General features: G+C 47.4%; 1 protein-coding gene and 1 pseudogene across 1 annotated transcript in view; both read left to right on the top strand.

Annotated features, from left to right (window-relative positions):
* cm (AP-3 complex subunit carmine) overlaps positions 1-19581 on the top strand; it is a 140062-nt gene that overhangs the window by 108373 nt on the left and 12108 nt on the right. Inside the window, exon 11 of the mRNA XM_065447681.1 lies at positions 5743-5811. Coding sequence (XP_065303753.1) covers positions 5743-5811 — 69 coding nt within the window. The remainder of the gene's footprint in view (positions 1-5742; positions 5812-19581) is intronic.
* On the top strand, positions 831-2831 carry LOC135914742 (tigger transposable element-derived protein 4-like; annotated as a pseudogene).

Below are 19581 nucleotides of genomic sequence, written 5' to 3' on the forward strand. Positions count from 1 at the left end.
TTTCGCTCCCCTATCAGTGCAAACTCACTGGCGCATTGGGTAAAACGGGCACGGCAACGAGTAGAATATGAAGAAGAAACACGTTGGATGCGAAATATGGCAGCGAAGTCAACGTTGGCTGTGTACCGATGTCATAAGAACTCTATTGACATGGTGCACCTATATGACAATTCCCTCGGGAGTAGGTTGCTCTTTGAAGCAAGAGCTGGTGCGCTTCGTACACTTGTGCACCTTCGAAGCATAAACAGTGATGTGAGTGATGTGTGGTGTCGGGCGTGCGGAAAAGCGGACGAAAACATTGAACATGTGGTGCTACGGTGTGAGGGCATCGGGCCATCTGCCGCGCAGGATTTATCTCTGGAGGCTGCTCTGGGTTTCGATCAGACTAGTGGAGAGGATGGTGCATGCGGTGTAGCCAGATCCGTAGTCACGGAGACAAAGAGGCGCCTTGAATGTTAGCGAGCAGCACTTGCGGATGGTCCCCAATGACTGCTTATCAGTGTAGCGCATTCTCCCCTTTTCTCTTCTCTTTCTTTTGGTGGTTTTTTTTTCCCCTACCTGTGCCTGCTTTGCTCAATAGGCAGGCAATAGAGCGTCATTCTGGCTTGGGCGTGTTTGCCACGTCCACCCGATACAAAGGGTTGGCCACATCATCATCAGCAGCAGCGTCGGCCACAGTCGCTCCAAAAGAGAGAGAAAGAAAAAAAAGCGAGGAGCAAAGCGGCGCGGTGGTGCCCGTCCCGCACTCAGTCTCTCTATGTCGCAATAGCAGGCTGACACCACCAAAGCAGCGTGCAAGCAACGGTACAACCCAGTGACCCAGTTCGAAGATGGCGCCGACAAAGCGCAAAGCTGTGTCGCTTGACATGAAGATAGATATTTTGCCGAACTCTAGACGCGGCTTCAAGGTGAGTGCCCTCGTGAAGAAGTATGAGCTTGCCCAGTCGACAATATCAACCATCTTGAAAACCGGGAGCACTACGATTGTGAAGGCAGAAGCTATCAGCGGCCATGCCGATCAGCGGAAAAGGGTTAGAGACCCTTTGTACGCCGACGTTGAAGAGGCGCTTTACCAGTGGTTCATCAAAACTCGCACACATAATGTGCCTATTAGTGGGCGAATACTTGCCACCAAAGCGAAAAACTTCGCTTTTCATCTGGGACGCCCAAATTTTGAGCCTGGAAGAGGCTGGATTCAGTTCTTTAAAGAGCGGCACGGAATCGTTTACAAAAACGTGGTAGGGGAAGCGGCATCTTTGGACACACAGGCAAAGCAGCAGTGGCTGCAGACAAACCTGCCCGGCGTGCTGGAGCGCTACCGGAGAAGGAAATACATAATTGCGACGAAACTGTTCTGTTTTTTCAAATGTTGCCGTCGAAGACTCGCGCTCTTAAAGGAGATAGATGCCCCAGCGGGAAGCACTCGAAACTTAAGGTGACTATTTTGCTGTGCGTTAGCATGGGCGGGAGCCATCGTCTCAAGCCTTTCATGATCAGGCGATCAAAGAAGCCAACGTGCTTTAAGAATCAGCACATCCCGGTCTGCTATCGCAGCAATAAGAAGGCGTGGATGACCCGCGACCTGTTCGAAGAATGGCTGCTCGAGTTCGACAGTATAATTGAAGGCCAAGGAAGAAAAGTAGTGTCGTACTTGACAACTGTAGCGCACACGGCGTTAGCCCAAAGCTAACATCACTCGAATTGATGTTTCTGCCTCCGAATACTACTGCAGGCCTGCAGCCGTTGGACGCCGGCGTGATCGCCAACTTTAAGGTCCTGTATCGGCAGTGCATGCTGGAGTGGCTAATTTTAGCCATTGACCGTGCAGCTCCTGGCACATCGCGTCATGCAGACGGGCCCCCTGACCTGAAGATCAGCCTTTTGAAAGCCATGCGCTTCGTTTATGGTGCATGGTATGAAGTAAAGCAGTCAACCATATACAACTGCTTCAAAAAGGCGGGCTTTGTGCGTCAGAACAAACTTCCCCAACTCACTGAGACCAACACGGTGGAAGCCGCTGACATAACTGAGCTCTGGGAGCTCGTTCCTACTGGTGACACAGGTGGTGCGTCGATGGAGGAGTTTTTGACTGCAGACAGTGCTGCCTCGTTCTGCGATGAGGTCACCAACGAGGCGATCGCCGAAGATGTGCTGTCTCGACAGACGGCAAAGTTGTGCGACGGTGGTGACGGCAGCAGCGACAGTGACAACGAGATTGACAGTGGCTCCTTGACCCCGACCTCGATGTCCACGCAAAGTGCACTGTCGTCGATCGACTCCTTAATTTATTTTATGCATGCTAAAGGATTGCCGCCAGTGTTCGCGCAGCAACTGGAATCCATGCACACGACGGTTGCGAAGCTGAAGCTGCCGTAAAGGCAAGCGCAGATTTCGGCGCGCCTAACCCTTGACACAGTCATTGGCGCTAGAAATAAAGTTTGTTTTTCACAGCCTACTTTCTACATCATCTATTCTTTAGAGCAAGTAGCGAATTCGAGTTCGGAGCTGCAAAGATATGTTCCGTGTTTTTTATTTTTAAAAATGTTTTTTCATAACTGCAGTCCAGATATAGCGATCATCGGTTATAACAATCATATTTTTCGTCTTTCTCGATATCATTATAAGGGGACTGCATTGTATCTACGTGTCTACTGTTAAATTAATTATTCTACACGCTCAAAAAATAAATTCAGGGTTTTTGGTTGCCAACACCACACTCTGATGAAGATGTACACTGTAGCGGGTGACTCCAGTATTATTTATGCCCGCCTGGACTTCTTTGATGTGCATCTTAGTCATATTTCTCAAATTTGCTTTTCCAGATATGCTGACGGTTACAAATTTGTTGTGCACTGCTTCATTACGGGGTTACAGCATCCAATAAAATAAGTAAGCCAAGGAAGACAAACAGGAAAGCGCCTGTCCGGCCCCATTTCTTGTCTTATTTCTTTCATGCTGTTTCAGTGTAATGAAGCCTTACCAACAAGCTCAAGCTCAGACCATTCAGACCCTTTTAAATTTTGTTATGTGCCGTTGTTGACGAACTCGTGATGTACGCCGGTTCGAAGTGCTTATCACACCCATATGCTCCTGGTCGCAAGACTTGGTGTCCATGTTTGAGAGCATCGTACAAACCATGCAATCGACTCTTTTCACTGAGCATGGAAACTCTGTCTTTGCACAGGCAAGACCTGCTGTTGTAGTTTGGTGCGAATCACTTCTCACCTACAATCGGTCTCCACCAGGCAACGTCGCAGCTCGAGATGCAGCCCTCCCTCCCTCTCTTGCGATTCAGACTGTTCGTCTGAATTTATAAGTGCTTACCAAGAACAATGATGATAGATTCCTCAATTGTGAAGCAAACATTGCTAAACTACGTAATAGCTTATCGTCTGCCCATGGAGCTTGTCAGCGACCGCTTAGAAGGATCGACAAATGCCATCTGCTAGAGCATGCGGGGCGACTGAACTGTCAGTCATTATCGTAAGTTATGGCGCCTGAGGGATTTTCATGATTATAGTGAAGGGCAGGAACATTGAAAAAGGGTGTTTTAATTTCTTTCAACACACTTTGGGTAGTTACGATTGCTTACATGTTCAAATTTCCCGCTTTTTCAGCCTCCTAACATGTGCTGCTGTGAAACACAAGTAGTGAGATGCGTTTCTCACCAGTGGCCCCCGCGTCGTCCGATTTAATCATAAAAAGGCTCTTGAGCTTTTGAAATATGATTCATTAAGCAGCTATAGTAGTATTTATTTTGGCTTCTAAAGTCTTTTCATGAAATGGGATATTATAATCATTAACTAAGGAGCACCTGTTCTTACACTGCGGTGCAAACAACAAACCAGAACAGCAGCGAGACAACTCGCACTTGTGCCATCTTACACGACGAGGGCACAAGAGCCTCTGATTGGCTGGCTGAGCAAGCACTGCGGGCGGGCCCGGATCATTTTCGCAGGGGGGTGTCAACGGCTTGCCCAACGTGGCACAGTCACGGTACAGAGTGGTTGGAGGGAGCCGCAATGCCGTGAGGGAAAGTCAACTTTCGGGGGCATTTTTGCGGCGCTTGATGTTCAGTATATCGGGAGTCGCGACTATTTTTGTTCGATGTAAGCGTAATTTTTGCTATGTTTGCTCATTGTAACTATACCGTGTTGAGAAATTGTTTGATATCCAAATAATTCTATGTAAACAGGTTCGATATTGTCAGGTTCGACTGTATACCTTCATAAGCATTAGCTTGAGAAAAGATCATGGCTAGCACAATTGGCATGAAAGGAAAGACAAGGAAACCAAGTATAATCCAGTGAATGGGAAAGAATGGCATTGACAGTTAATGATGAAAAGCCCAACTCTTTCAGTGTTTACCTCTTCTGTGCTGGCTCCTTGTTGACAGCACACAGAACATCCAGTTTCTGCTGAAACAAAAGTATCCATTTCCCGGTTACCATTGGGAGGTCCAGAGTTGGGGGCAAACAGGCCACCTGCGTCACAGTAACATTGTGTCTAGGAGCACACAAAAACAGCAGTGCTTGCTGACTGACCATGAAGGATGATGATAATCTCCACCCTGCCGTGAGCCAAAAAAAGAAATAAAAAAAGAAACAAGGTTTTCACCCTTTGGGGCTTAGCATGTTAAAATAATTGTCATCTATCTTATGTGCCGTTCCTTTCTTTAAACCCTTAGCTTCCATGACAGATGTTGAAAAGAACTTTGAAAGTGTGGCATTCTTTTAGACCTGCATGTTCTGGCCAATTTCTTCAAAAAAAGTATACCAGAAAAGCCTATTGCATTTTTACTGATCTTGCTGAAAAAAAAAATATTATAGAAAGCAATATTTGTTGTATATTATTTGTCAGAATTGCCAGAACCTGCACATCTACACATGTGCATAAAATTAAGGAAAGTTTGTGAGGAGTTAACTCGTCATCGGTACCAGAGGACACTCATTGTGATGATGAGTTACCTTGCCATTGGCAGTTAAAGTGGTTAATGCTTCATGCATTATTAGTGTGACAGCGCATTCTTGACCACAAAGTATTCAGCAGAGAGTTTTCAAGAAAGGGAACAAAAGCTAGGCAGATGACGATTATTGTTTTAGGACAAGATAAGCCCCAAAAGGTGTACACGTATTTCAGTGTATGTTTAATAACATGGCAGCCATGATATTCTGGTTCCTGCAATAGCTTTCGATGCGTGCAAACGGTGAAAGCATAGCTTTTGAGATTTGTTTTTCCTGCTAAAGTGAGTTGTTGCAGGGTGGTCAATTTGGACACCACTTATTTGGATTCTCCATTGTTCACCAATTGCTCGTAGTGGTTGGAAGAGTGCAGCTAGGATGTCTAGTATGGTTGATTCTTTTCTTTTAGGTTTTTCATTGTTGTAGACGGTACACTTGATGTTTTTCTTTTAATTCTGTGCAAAGTTCGAAAATTACCATGTGGGAACAACATATCCAAGGGTATTCCAACACATGCTTGTCTATAGGCCATCTGGTGGGGCTGGGCTTCAGAGACGTTGAACTTGGGAAAATGTATGAACGAGGGATGTATCAGTGGGTTTCAATTGCATTGAATTGAGGTAGAATGCAGGATGTGGGCCTTATCTTCTAAGCCAATACCTTGGTCAAGGTGAGATGTAGTTAGCTGTATGTATCCGATACATTTGCTCTAAAATAGGTGACCCAAGGAAAGCTTCAAATGTACAATTCTCTTCATTTTTTTTTTTGCATTTTGTTGCAGGTACGTTTCACTATCAACCCCCTGGCAGTGTCTGGCCTCAAGGTCAATCGCCTGGACATGTATGGAGAGGTGAGGTCACCTGCCTGAAATTTTTGTCACCTTTAATGTTGTTATTACTGTGGCACATGACCATGCGTTTTCGACCCTCTGCAGAGGTGGTCATGGAATGCAGATGTTTTCTTGTCTTCAGCTTTCGTGATGTCTGCCATAAGGAAGAACATGTAAAACCTGGAATTTTCATGGAATTTGTAACTTCTGAAAAATTCAGGGAAAAACACAACAGCATCCTCACCTCACTTGCTTTGAATCAGGGAAATTGGTACCAACAGGGGAGGGGCTATGTTATGGCAAACATTGTGGTACAGTCAACCACAATATTTTGCGGAACAAAAAATCTGAGAAAAAGCTGAATATCTGCGCAGCCTCACAACGCAGCCTAGTATTTGCATTTACAGCCTCTACCAATATATGTGAGCAACATTGGGATGTTCGGTTTTACTGACTACTGCTACAGGCTGCTCAGAAATTGAATGTTTTCCGAGATCGTGTGGTTTGTAAACTTTTGTGGTTGTCTGTATGTCAAAAGGAAGCAGTCGTTTCAACAGAACATATGCAATCTGAAAACTATGGTGTCTTTTGCTGGTTTTGTGGGTGTGAGCCTAGCCGAGTGGTTAGAACATGCCTGAAACACATGATTCAGTCAAATCTGATTGTGTGTTCCAACTGACAGACGTCCTGCTGGTAATAGTTCAAAACTACTGGCTGGCAGAAATTTAGCGACCTATGAACTGCCATTTTTTTTCATTGTACCTAACCCACCAGTACCACCGACTGCCAGGGAATTTTCATAAAAGCAATCGGGGAAAACCTGGAAATATCAGGGAATTTGAAAATTGCAACGTAGTAGACATTGTGGCTTTGGCTGTATGTTAGTCTTAGCTATTGTCTGTATTTGTTGAGCATAGCCTGAACCAGGACAATTGCACAGCCAACTTCTGTTAATTCAACCTTAATAGGACTGGCGGAATTGATAGAATTACTGTGAAAACTTGCATATAGTACAAGGTTTCTTTAAAGGTGTCCTGTGCATAATTGCAATCGCTAATTATATTCAGCTGCCCAAACTTTCTATGTTATTCTGGTCGCCTAGTCACGGCTTCGATTCTGAAATGTGTTGCAAGGCATCAGTCACCGGTCGGCGTCATCCTCAGGTGCTGCAGTGTAATTGAAAAACCGAAACCACTAATGCCCGTGCCACAGTAGCTGTGTCAAAACATTTATTAGAAACAATTATTGAGGTTTGCATACCACGTATTGTGCTTGTGACCATGCCGAATAGTGTCCCGTTTCCCGTTTCTGAGCAGAACTGCCTCCAGATCTGAGCTGGAGGCAGCAAGCCCAGAGCAATTGTGGCTTCCAAAACTGCCAGCAATAGTGCCACGATGCGACAGTTTAGAATGGACAAAGGGAGCAGTGGGACTGATCATAAAGTTGGCACTGAATGAGTGCAATGATGTACAAAGGATGTCACATGGGTGAACACTTCTGGCTTGGCCGCACTTTGCGCAACATCGTTTGGATAACTGTCTATATGCACGATGATGCAATGTTGCCTGCGTTGGTTACCACTGGTGGTCAGTTCTGCTTTTCTTTCGCTCACTGCAAGCTAGTTCAAACTCTTTTCCAGTACTTAGGTAGGAATGTGCGTGTTAGTGCCTGTTACTTCACTGTTGTGCTCATCCATTCAGAGCATCATAACATTGCAAATGTGGTTTTGTAACAAGCAGGCATATACAGATCTATTTTCTTGGAAAGAAAGTGCACATTAGAATTGCATAAAAGCAGTAACCCTTCATTGTGAGTTACTGTTTTTGCTTAAAGCTTGCTTGAGAAAGCATGTTGCGCAACTTGCTGATGTACTTGAATGCATTCTTGGTGCAGTCCTCAGGTGAAGTAACTGTTCCATGGCATCCAGTCTATTCATTGCACATTCACATCTAAATACATGCTAGTGCTGTTAGCATGGCATTGCTGCTCTTGTCTTTGTTGCCGATCATTCCACTGATCACAGAGTACAAAATGTCATGTCGCCGTTTGCCAGAAGATTGCTAACTTTCCCTATGTAGCCGGCATTTATGAACTCTTCGGAGGAAACCATGAGCGCGGTCACTGCTGCTCTCGTCTTTGTTGCCGACCGTTCCACTGATCACAGAGCACAAAATGTCATGTCGCCGTTTGCCAGAAGATTGCTAACTTTCCCTATGTAGCCGGCATTTATGAACTCTTCGGAGGAAACCATGAGCGCGGTCACTGCTGCTCTCGTCTTTGTTGCCGACCGTTCCACTGATCACAGAGCACAAAATGTCATGTCGCCGTTTGCCAGAAGATTGCTAACTTTCCCTATGTAGCCGGCATTTATGAACTCTTCGGAGGAAACCATGAGCGCGGTCACTGCTGCTCTCATCTTTGTTGCCGATCGTTCCACTGATCACAGAGCACAAAATGTCATGTCGCCGTTTGCCAGAAGATTGCTAACTTTCCCTATGTAGCCGGCATTTATGAACTCTTCGGAGGAAACTATGAGCGCCGTCACTGCTGCTCTCATCTTTGTTGCCGATCGTTCCACTGATCACAGAGCACAAAATGTCATGTCGCCGTTTGCCAGAAGATTGCTAACTTTCCCTATGTAGCCGGCATTTATGAACTCTTCGGAGGAAACCATGAGCGCGGTCACTGCTGCTCTCATCTTTGTTGCCGATCGTTCCACTGATCACAGAGCACAAAATGTCATGTCGCCGTTTGCCAGAAGATTGCTAACTTTCCCTATGTAGCCGGCATTTATGAACTCTTCGGAGGAAACCATGAGCGCGGTCACTGCTGCTCTCATCTTTGTTGCCGATCGTTCCACTGATCACAGAGCACAAAATGTCATGTCGCCGTTTGCCAGAAGATTGCTAACTTTCCCTATGTAGCCGGCATTTATGAACTCTTCGGAGGAAACTATGAGCGCGGTCACTGCTGCTCTCATCTTTGTTGCCGATCGTTCCACTGATCACAGAGCACAAAATGTCATGTCGCCGTTTGCCAGAAGATTGCTAACTTTCCCTATGTAGCCGGCATTTATGAACTCTTCGGAGGAAACCATGAGCGCGGTCACTGCTGCTCTCATCTTTGTTGCCGATCGTTCCACTGATCACAGAGCACAAAATGTCATGTCGCCGTTTGCCAGAAGATTGCTAACTTTCCCTATGTAGCCGGCATTTATGAACTCTTCGGAGGAAACCATGAGCGCGGTCACTGCTGCTCTCATCTTTGTTGCCGATCGTTCCACTGATCACAGAGCACAAAATGTCATGTCGCCGTTTGCCAGAAGATTGCTAACTTTCCCTATGTAGCCGGCATTTATGAACTCTTCGGAGGAAACCATGAGCGCGGTCACTGCTGCTCTCATCTTTGTTGCCGATCGTTCCACTGATCACAGAGCACAAAATGTCATGTCGCCGTTTGCCAGAAGATTGCTAACTTTCCCTATGTAGCCGGCATTTATGAACTCTTCGGAGGAAACTATGAGCGCGGTCACTGCTGCTCTCATCTTTGTTGCCGATCGTTCCACTGATCACAGAGCACAAAATGTCATGTCGCCGTTTGCCAGAAGATTGCTAACTTTCCCTATGTAGCCGGCATTTATGAACTCTTCGGAGGAAACCATGAGCGCGGTCACTGCTGCTCTCATCTTTGTTGCCGATCGTTCCACTGATCACAGAGCACAAAATGTCATGTCGCCGTTTGCCAGAAGATTGCTAACTTTCCCTATGTAGCCGGCATTTATGAACTCTTCGGAGGAAACTATGAGCGCGGTCACTGCTGCTCTCATCTTTGTTGCCGATCGTTCCACTGATCACAGAGCACAAAATGTCATGTCGCCGTTTGCCAGAAGATTGCTAACTTTCCCTATGTAGCCGGCATTTATGAACTCTTCGGAGGAAACCATGAGCGCGGTCACTGCTGCTCTCATCTTTGTTGCCGATCGTTCCACTGATCACAGAGCACAAAATGTCATGTCGCCGTTTGCCAGAAGATTGCTAACTTTCCCTATGTAGCCGGCATTTATGAACTCTTCGGAGGAAACCATGAGCGCGGTCACTGCTGCTCTCATCTTTGTTGCCGATCGTTCCACTGATCACAGAGCACAAAATGTCATGTCGCCGTTTGCCAGAAGATTGCTAACTTTCCCTATGTAGCCGGCATTTATGAACTCTTCGGAGGAAACCATGAGCGCGGTCACTGCTGCTCTCATCTTTGTTGCCGATCGTTCCACTGATCACAGAGCACAAAATGTCATGTCGCCGTTTGCCAGAAGATTGCTAACTTTCCCTATGTAGCCGGCATTTATGAACTCTTCGGAGGAAACTATGAGCGCGGTCACTGCTGCTCTCATCTTTGTTGCCGATCGTTCCACTGATCACAGAGCACAAAATGTCATGTCGCCGTTTGCCAGAAGATTGCTAACTTTCCCTATGTAGCCGGCATTTATGAACTCTTCGGAGGAAACCATGAGCGCGGTCACTGCTGCTCTCATCTTTGTTGCCGATCGTTCCACTGATCACAGAGCACAAAATGTCATGTCGCCGTTTGCCAGAAGATTGCTAACTTTCCCTATGTAGCCGGCATTTATGAACTCTTCGGAGGAAACCATGAGCGCGGTCACTGCTGCTCTCATCTTTGTTGCCGATCGTTCCACTGATCACAGAGCACAAAATGTCATGTCGCCGTTTGCCAGAAGATTGCTAACTTTCCCTATGTAGCCGGCATTTATGAACTCTTCGGAGGAAACCATGAGCGCGGTCACTGCTGCTCTCATCTTTGTTGCCGATCGTTCCACTGATCACAGAGCACAAAATGTCATGTCGCCGTTTGCCAGAAGATTGCTAACTTTCCCTATGTAGCCGGCATTTATGAACTCTTCGGAGGAAACCATGAGCGCGGTCACTGCTGCTCTCGTCTTTGTTGCCGACCGTTCCACTGATCACAGAGCACAAAATGTCATGTCGCCGTTTGCCAGAAGATTGCTAACTTTCCCTATGTAGCCGGCATTTATGAACTCTTCGGAGGAAACTATGAGCGCGGTCACTGCTGCTCTCATCTTTGTTGCCGATCGTTCCACTGATCACAGAGCACAAAATGTCATGTCGCCGTTTGCCAGAAGATTGCTAACTTTCCCTATGTAGCCGGCATTTATGAACTCTTCGGAGGAAACCATGAGCGCGGTCACTGCTGCTCTCATCTTTGTTGCCGATCGTTCCACTGATCACAGAGCACAAAATGTCATGTCGCCGTTTGCCAGAAGATTGCTAACTTTCCCTATGTAGCCGGCATTTATGAACTCTTCGGAGGAAACTATGAGCGCGGTCACTGCTGCTCTCATCTTTGTTGCCGATCGTTCCACTGATCACAGAGCACAAAATGTCATGTCGCCGTTTGCCAGAAGATTGCTAACTTTCCCTATGTAGCCGGCATTTATGAACTCTTCGGAGGAAACCATGAGCGCGGTCACTGCTGCTCTCGTCTTTGTTGCCGACCGTTCCACTGATCACAGAGCACAAAATGTCATGTCGCCGTTTGCCAGAAGATTGCTAACTTTCCCTATGTAGCCGGCATTTATGAACTCTTCGGAGGAAACTATGAGCGCGGTCACTGCTGCTCTCATCTTTGTTGCCGATCGTTCCACTGATCACAGAGCACAAAATGTCATGTCGCCGTTTGCCAGAAGATTGCTAACTTTCCCTATGTAGCCGGCATTTATGAACTCTTCGGAGGAAACCATGAGCGCGGTCACTGCTGCTCTCATCTTTGTTGCCGATCGTTCCACTGATCACAGAGCACAAAATGTCATGTCGCCGTTTGCCAGAAGATTGCTAACTTTCCCTATGTAGCCGGCATTTATGAACTCTTCGGAGGAAACCATGAGCGCGGTCACTGCTGCTCTCGTCTTTGTTGCCGACCGTTCCACTGATCACAGAGCACAAAATGTCATGTCGCCGTTTGCCAGAAGATTGCTAACTTTCCCTATGTAGCCGGCATTTATGAACTCTTCGGAGGAAACTATGAGCGCGGTCACTGCTGCTCTCATCTTTGTTGCCGATCGTTCCACTGATCACAGAGCACAAAATGTCATGTCGCCATTTGCCAGGAGATTGCTAACTTTCCCTATGTAGCCGGCATTTATGAACTCTTCGGAGGAAACTATGAGCGCGGTCACTGCTGCTCTCATCTTTGTTGCCGATCGTTCCACTGATCACAGAGCACAAAATGTCATGTCGCCGTTTGCCAGAAGATTGCTAACTTTCCCTATGTAGCCGGCATTTATGAACTCTTCGGAGGAAACTATGAGCGCGGTCACTGCTGCTCTCGTCTTTGTTGCCGACCGTTCCACTGATCACAGAGCACAAAATGTCTTGTCGCCGTTTGCCAGAAGATTGCTAACTTTCCCTATGTAGCCGGCATTTATGAACTCTTCGGAGGAAACTATGAGCGCGGGCACTGCTGCTCTCGTCTTTGTTGCTGACCGTTCCACTGATCACAGAGCACAAAATGTCTTGTCGCTGTTTGCCATAAGATTGCTAACTTCCACTATGTAGCCGGCATTTATGAACTCTTCGGAGGAAACTATGAGCGCGGGCACTGCTGCTCTCGTCTTTGTTGCCGACCGTTCCACTGATCACAGAGCACAAAATGTCATGTCGCCGTTTGCCAGAAGATTGCTAACTTTCCCTATGTAGCCGGCATTTATGAACTCTTCGGAGGAAACTATGAGCGCGGTCACTGCTGCTCTCGTCTTTGTTGCCGACCGTTCCACTGATCACAGAGCACAAAATGTCTTGTCGCTGTTTGCCATAAGATTGCTAACTTCCACTATGTAGCCGGCATTTATGAAGTCTTCGGAGGAAACCATGAGCGCGGTCACTGCTGCTCTCATCTTTGTTGCCGATCGTTCCACTGATCACAGAGCACAAAATGTCATGTCGCCGTTTGCCAGAAGATTGCTAACTTTCCCTATGTAGCCGGCATTTATGAACTCTTCGGAGGAAACTATGAGCGCGGTCACTGCTGCTCTCATCTTTGTTGCCGATCGTTCCACTGATCACAGAGCACAAAATGTCATGTCGCCGTTTGCCAGAAGATTGCTAACTTTCCCTATGTAGCCGGCATTTATGAACTCTTCGGAGGAAACTATGAGCGCGGGCACTGCTGCTCTCGTCTTTGTTGCCGACCGTTCCACTGATCACAGAGCACAAAATGTCTTGTCGCTGTTTGCCATAAGATTGCTAACTTCCACTATGTAGCCGGCATTTATGAACTCTTCGGAGGAAACTATGAGCGCGGGCACTGCTGCTCTCGTCTTTGTTGCCGACCGTTCCACTGATCAGAGAGCACAAAATGTCTTGTCGCTGTTTGCCAGAAGATTGCTAACTTTCCCTATGTAGCCGGCATTTATGAAGTCTTCGGAGGAAACCATGAGCGCGGTCACTGCTGCTCTCATCTTTGTTGCCGATCGTTCCACTGATCACAGAGCACAAAATGTCATGTCGCCGTTTGCCAGAAGATTGCTAACTTTCCCTATGTAGCCGGCATTTATGAACTCTTCGGAGGAAACTATGAGCGCGGGCACTGCTGCTCTCGTCTTTGTTGCCGACCGTTCCACTGATCACAGAGCACAAAATGTCTTGTCGCTGTTTGCCATAAGATTGCTAACTTCCACTATGTAGCCGGCATTTATGAACTCTTCGGAGGAAACCATGAGCGCGGTCACTGCTGCTCTTGTCTTTGTTGCCGATCATTCCACTGATCACAGAGTACAAAATGTCATGTCGCCGTTTGCCAGAAGATTGCTAACTTTCCCTATGTAGCCGGCATTTATGAACTCTTCGGAGGAAACCATGAGCGCGGTCACTGCTGCTCTCGTCTTTGTTGCCGACCGTTCCACTGATCACAGAGTACAAAATGTCATGTCGCCGTTTGCCAGAAGATTGCTAACTTTCCCTATGTAGCCGGCATTTATGAAGTCTTCGGAGGAAACCATGAGCGCGGTCACTGCTGCTCTCATCTTTGTTGCCGATCGTTCCACTGATCACAGAGCACAAAATGTCATGTCGCCGTTTGCCAGAAAATTGCTAACTTCCACTCTGTAGCCGGCATTTATGAACTCTTCGGAGGAAACTATGAGCGCGGTCACTGCTGCTCTCATCTTTGTTGCCGATCGTTCCACTGATCACAGAGCACAAAATGTCATGTCGCCGTTTGCCAGAAGATTGCTAACTTTCCCTATGTAGCCGGCATTTATGAACTCTTCGGAGGAAACCATGAGCGCGGTCACTGCTGCTCTCATCTTTGTTGCCGATCGTTCCACTGATCACAGAGCACAAAATGTCATGTCGCCGTTTGCCAGAAGATTGCTAACTTTCCCTATGTAGCCGGCATTTATGAACTCTTCGGAGGAAACCATGAGCGCGGTCACTGCTGCTCTCATCTTTGTTGCCGATCGTTCCACTGATCACAGAGCACAAAATGTCATGTCGCCGTTTGCCAGAAGATTGCTAACTTTCCCTATGTAGCCGGCATTTATGAACTCTTCGGAGGAAACTATGAGCGCGGTCACTGCTGCTCTCATCTTTGTTGCCGATCGTTCCACTGATCACAGAGCACAAAATGTCATGTCGCCGTTTGCCAGAAGATTGCTAACTTTCCCTATGTAGCCGGCATTTATGAACTCTTCGGAGGAAACCATGAGCGCGGTCACTGCTGCTCTCATCTTTGTTGCCGATCGTTCCACTGATCACAGAGCACAAAATGTCATGTCGCCGTTTGCCAGAAGATTGCTAACTTTCCCTATGTAGCCGGCATTTATGAACTCTTCGGAGGAAACCATGAGCGCGGTCACTGCTGCTCTCATCTTTGTTGCCGATCGTTCCACTGATCACAGAGCACAAAATGTCATGTCGCCGTTTGCCAGAAGATTGCTAACTTTCCCTATGTAGCCGGCATTTATGAACTCTTCGGAGGAAACCATGAGCGCGGTCACTGCTGCTCTCATCTTTGTTGCCGATCGTTCCACTGATCACAGAGCACAAAATGTCATGTCGCCGTTTGCCAGAAGATTGCTAACTTTCCCTATGTAGCCGGCATTTATGAACTCTTCGGAGGAAACTATGAGCGCGGTCACTGCTGCTCTCATCTTTGTTGCCGATCGTTCCACTGATCACAGAGCACAAAATGTCATGTCGCCGTTTGCCAGAAGATTGCTAACTTTCCCTATGTAGCCGGCATTTATGAACTCTTCGGAGGAAACCATGAGCGCGGTCACTGCTGCTCTCATCTTTGTTGCCGATCGTTCCACTGATCACAGAGCACAAAATGTCATGTCGCCGTTTGCCAGAAGATTGCTAACTTTCCCTATGTAGCCGGCATTTATGAACTCTTCGGAGGAAACTATGAGCGCGGTCACTGCTGCTCTCATCTTTGTTGCCGATCGTTCCACTGATCACAGAGCACAAAATGTCATGTCGCCGTTTGCCAGAAGATTGCTAACTTTCCCTATGTAGCCGGCATTTATGAACTCTTCGGAGGAAACCATGAGCGCGGTCACTGCTGCTCTCATCTTTGTTGCCGATCGTTCCACTGATCACAGAGCACAAAATGTCATGTCGCCGTTTGCCAGAAGATTGCTAACTTTCCCTATGTAGCCGGCATTTATGAACTCTTCGGAGGAAACCATGAGCGCGGTCACTGCTGCTCTCATCTTTGTTGCCGATCGTTCCACTGATCACAGAGCACAAAATGTCATGTCGCCGTTTGCCAGAAGATTGCTAACTTTCCCTATGTAGCCGGCATTTATGAACTCTTCGGAGGAAACCATGAGCGCGGTCACTGCTGCTCTCATCTTTGTTGCCGATCGTTCCACTGATCACAGAGCACAAAATGTCATGTCGCCGTTTGCCAGAAGATTGCTAACTTTCCCTATGTAGCCGGCATTTATGAACTCTTCGGAGGAAACTATGAGCGCGGTCACTGCTGCTCTCATCTTTGTTGCCGATCGTTCCACTGATCACAGAGCACAAAATGTCATGTCGCCGTTTGCCAGAAGATTGCTAACTTTCCCTATGTAGCCGGCATTTATGAACTCTTCGGAGGAAACCATGAGCGCGGTCACTGCTGCTCTCATCTTTGTTGCCGATCGTTCCACTGATCACAGAGCACAAAATGTCATGTCGCCGTTTGCCAGAAGATTGCTAACTTTCCCTATGTAGCCGGCATTTATGAACTCTTCGGAGGAAACCATGAGCGCGGTCACTGCTGCTCTCATCTTTGTTGCCGATCGTTCCACTGATCACAGAGCACAAAATGTCATGTCGCCGTTTGCCAGAAGATTGCTAACTTTCCCTATGTAGCCGGCATTTATGAACTCTTCGGAGGAAACCATGAGCGCGGTCACTGCTGCTCTCATCTTTGTTGCCGATCGTTCCACTGATCACAGAGCACAAAATGTCATGTCGCCGTTTGCCAGAAGATTGCTAACTTTCCCTATGTAGCCGGCATTTATGAACTCTTCGGAGGAAACCATGAGCGCGGTCACTGCTGCTCTCGTCTTTGTTGCCGATCGTTCCACTGATCACAGAGCACAAAATGTCATGTCGCCGTTTGCCAGAAGATTGCTAACTTTCCCTATGTAGCCGGCATTTATGAACTCTTCGGAGGAAACCATGAGCGCGGTCACTGCTGCTCTCATCTTTGTTGCCGATCGTTCCACTGATCACAGAGCACAAAATGTCATGTCGCCGTTTGCCAGAAGATTGCTAACTTTCCCTATGTAGCCGGCATTTATGAACTCTTCGGAGGAAACTATGAGCGCGGTCACTGCTGCTCTCATCTTTGTTGCCGATCGTTCCACTGATCACAGAGCACAAAATGTCATGTCGCCGTTTGCCAGAAGATTGCTAACTTTCCCTATGTAGCCGGCATTTATGAACTCTTCGGAGGAAACCATGAGCGCGGTCACTGCTGCTCTCATCTTTGTTGCCGATCGTTCCACTGATCACAGAGCACAAAATGTCATGTCGCCGTTTGCCAGAAGATTGCTAACTTTCCCTATGTAGCCGGCATTTATGAACTCTTCGGAGGAAACCATGAGCGCGGTCACTGCTGCTCTCATCTTTGTTGCCGATCGTTCCACTGATCACAGAGCACAAAATGTCATGTCGCCGTTTGCCAGAAGATTGCTAACTTTCCCTATGTAGCCGGCATTTATGAACTCTTCGGAGGAAACCATGAGCGCGGTCACTGCTGCTCTCATCTTTGTTGCCGATCGTTCCACTGATCACAGAGCACAAAATGTCATGTCGCCGTTTGCCAGAAGATTGCTAACTTTCCCTATGTAGCCGGCATTTATGAACTCTTCGGAGGAAACCATGAGCGCGGTCACTGCTGCTCTCGTCTTTGTTGCCGACCGTTCCACTGATCACAGAGCACAAAATGTCATGTCGCCGTTTGCCAGAAGATTGCTAACTTTCCCTATGTAGCCGGCATTTATGAACTCTTCGGAGGAAACTATGAGCGCGGTCACTGCTGCTCTCATCTTTGTTGCCGATCGTTCCACTGATCACAGAGCACAAAATGTCATGTCGCCGTTTGCCAGAAGATTGCTAACTTTCCCTATGTAGCCGGCATTTATGAACTCTTCGGAGGAAACCATGAGCGCGGTCACTGCTGCTCTCATCTTTGTTGCCGATCGTTCCACTGATCACAGAGCACAAAATGTCATGTCGCCGTTTGCCAGAAGATTGCTAACTTTCCCTATGTAGCCGGCATTTATGAACTCTTCGGAGGAAACTATGAGCGCGGTCACTGCTGCTCTCATCTTTGTTGCCGATCGTTCCACTGATCACAGAGCACAAAATGTCATGTCGCCGTTTGCCAGAAGATTGCTAACTTTCCCTATGTAGCCGGCATTTATGAACTCTTCGGAGGAAACCATGAGCGCGGTCACTGCTGCTCTCATCTTTGTTGCCGATCGTTCCACTGATCACAGAGCACAAAATGTCATGTCGCCGTTTGCCAGAAGATTGCTAACTTTCCCTATGTAGCCGGCATTTATGAACTCTTCGGAGGAAACCATGAGCGCGGTCACTGCTGCTCTCATCTTTGTTGCCGATCGTTCCACTGATCACAGAGCACAAAATGTCATGTCGCCGTTTGCCAGAAGATTGCTAACTTTCCCTATGTAGCCGGCATTTATGAACTCTTCGGAGGAAACTATGAGCGCGGTCACTGCTGCTCTCATCTTTGTTGCCGATCGTTCCACTGATCACAGAGCACAAAATGTCATGTCGCCGTTTGCCAGAAGATTGCTAACTTTCCCTATGTAGCCGGCATTTATGAACTCTTCGGAGGAAACCATGAGCGCGGTCACTGCTGCTCTCATCTTTGTTGCCGATCGTTCCACTGATCACAGAGCACAAAATGTCATGTCGCCGTTTGCCAGAAGATTGCTAACTTTCCCTATGTAGCCGGCATTTATGAACTCTTCGGAGGAAACCATGAGCGCGGTCACTGCTGCTCTCGTCTTTGTTGCCGACCGTTCCACTGATCACAGAGCACAAAATGTCATGTCGCCGTTTGCCAGAAGATTGCTAACTTTCCCTATGTAGCCGGCATTTATGAACTCTTCGGAGGAAACTATGAGCGCGGTCACTGCTGCTCTCATCTTTGTTGCCGATCGTTCCACTGATCACAGAGCACAAAATGTCATGTCGCCGTTTGCCAGAAGATTGCTAACTTTCCCTATGTAGCCGGCATTTATGAACTCTTCGGAGGAAACCATGAGCGCGGTCACTGCTGCTCTCATCTTTGTTGCCGATCGTTCCACTGATCACAGAGCACAAAATGTCATGTCGCCGTTTGCCAGAAGATTGCTAACTTTCCCTATGTAGCCGGCATTTATGAACTCTTCGGAGGAAACTATGAGCGCGGTCACTGCTGCTCTCATCTTTGTTGCCGATCGTTCCACTGATCACAGAGCACAAAATGTCATGTCGCCATTTGCCAGGAGATTGCTAACTTTCCCTATGTAGCCGGCATTTATGAACTCTTCGGAGGAAACTATGAGCGCGGTCACTGCTGCTCTCATCTTTGTTGCCGATCGTTCCACTGATCACAGAGCACAAAATGTCATGTCGCCGTTTGCCAGAAGATTGCTAACTTTCCCTATGTAGCCGGCATTTATGAACTCTTCGGAGGAAACTATGAGCGCGGTCACTGCTGCTCTCGTCTTTGTTGCCGACCGTTCCACTGATCACAGAGCACAAAATGTCTTGTCGCCGTTTGCCAGAAGATTGCTAACTTTCCCTATGTAGCCGGCATTTATGAACTCTTCGGAGGAAACTATGAGCGCGGGCACTGCTGCTCTCGTCTTTGTTGCTGACCGTTCCACTGATCACAGAGCACAAAATGTCTTGTCGCTGTTTGCCATAAGATTGCTAACTTCCACTATGTAGCCGGCATTTATGAACTCTTCGGAGGAAACTATGAGCGCGGGCACTGCTGCTCTCGTCTTTGTTGCCGACCGTTCCACTGATCACAGAGCACAAAATGTCATGTCGCCGTTTGCCAGAAGATTGCTAACTTTCCCTATGTAGCCGGCATTTATGAACTCTTCGGAGGAAACTATGAGCGCGGTCACTGCTGCTCTCGTCTTTGTTGCCGACCGTTCCACTGATCACAGAGCACAAAATGTCTTGTCGCTGTTTGCCATAAGATTGCTAACTTCCACTATGTAGCCGGCATTTA

Source organism: Dermacentor albipictus, unplaced genomic scaffold, assembly GCF_038994185.2.
Source record: "Dermacentor albipictus isolate Rhodes 1998 colony unplaced genomic scaffold, USDA_Dalb.pri_finalv2 scaffold_14, whole genome shotgun sequence".
Lineage (NCBI taxonomy): Eukaryota > Metazoa > Arthropoda > Arachnida > Ixodida > Ixodidae > Dermacentor > Dermacentor albipictus.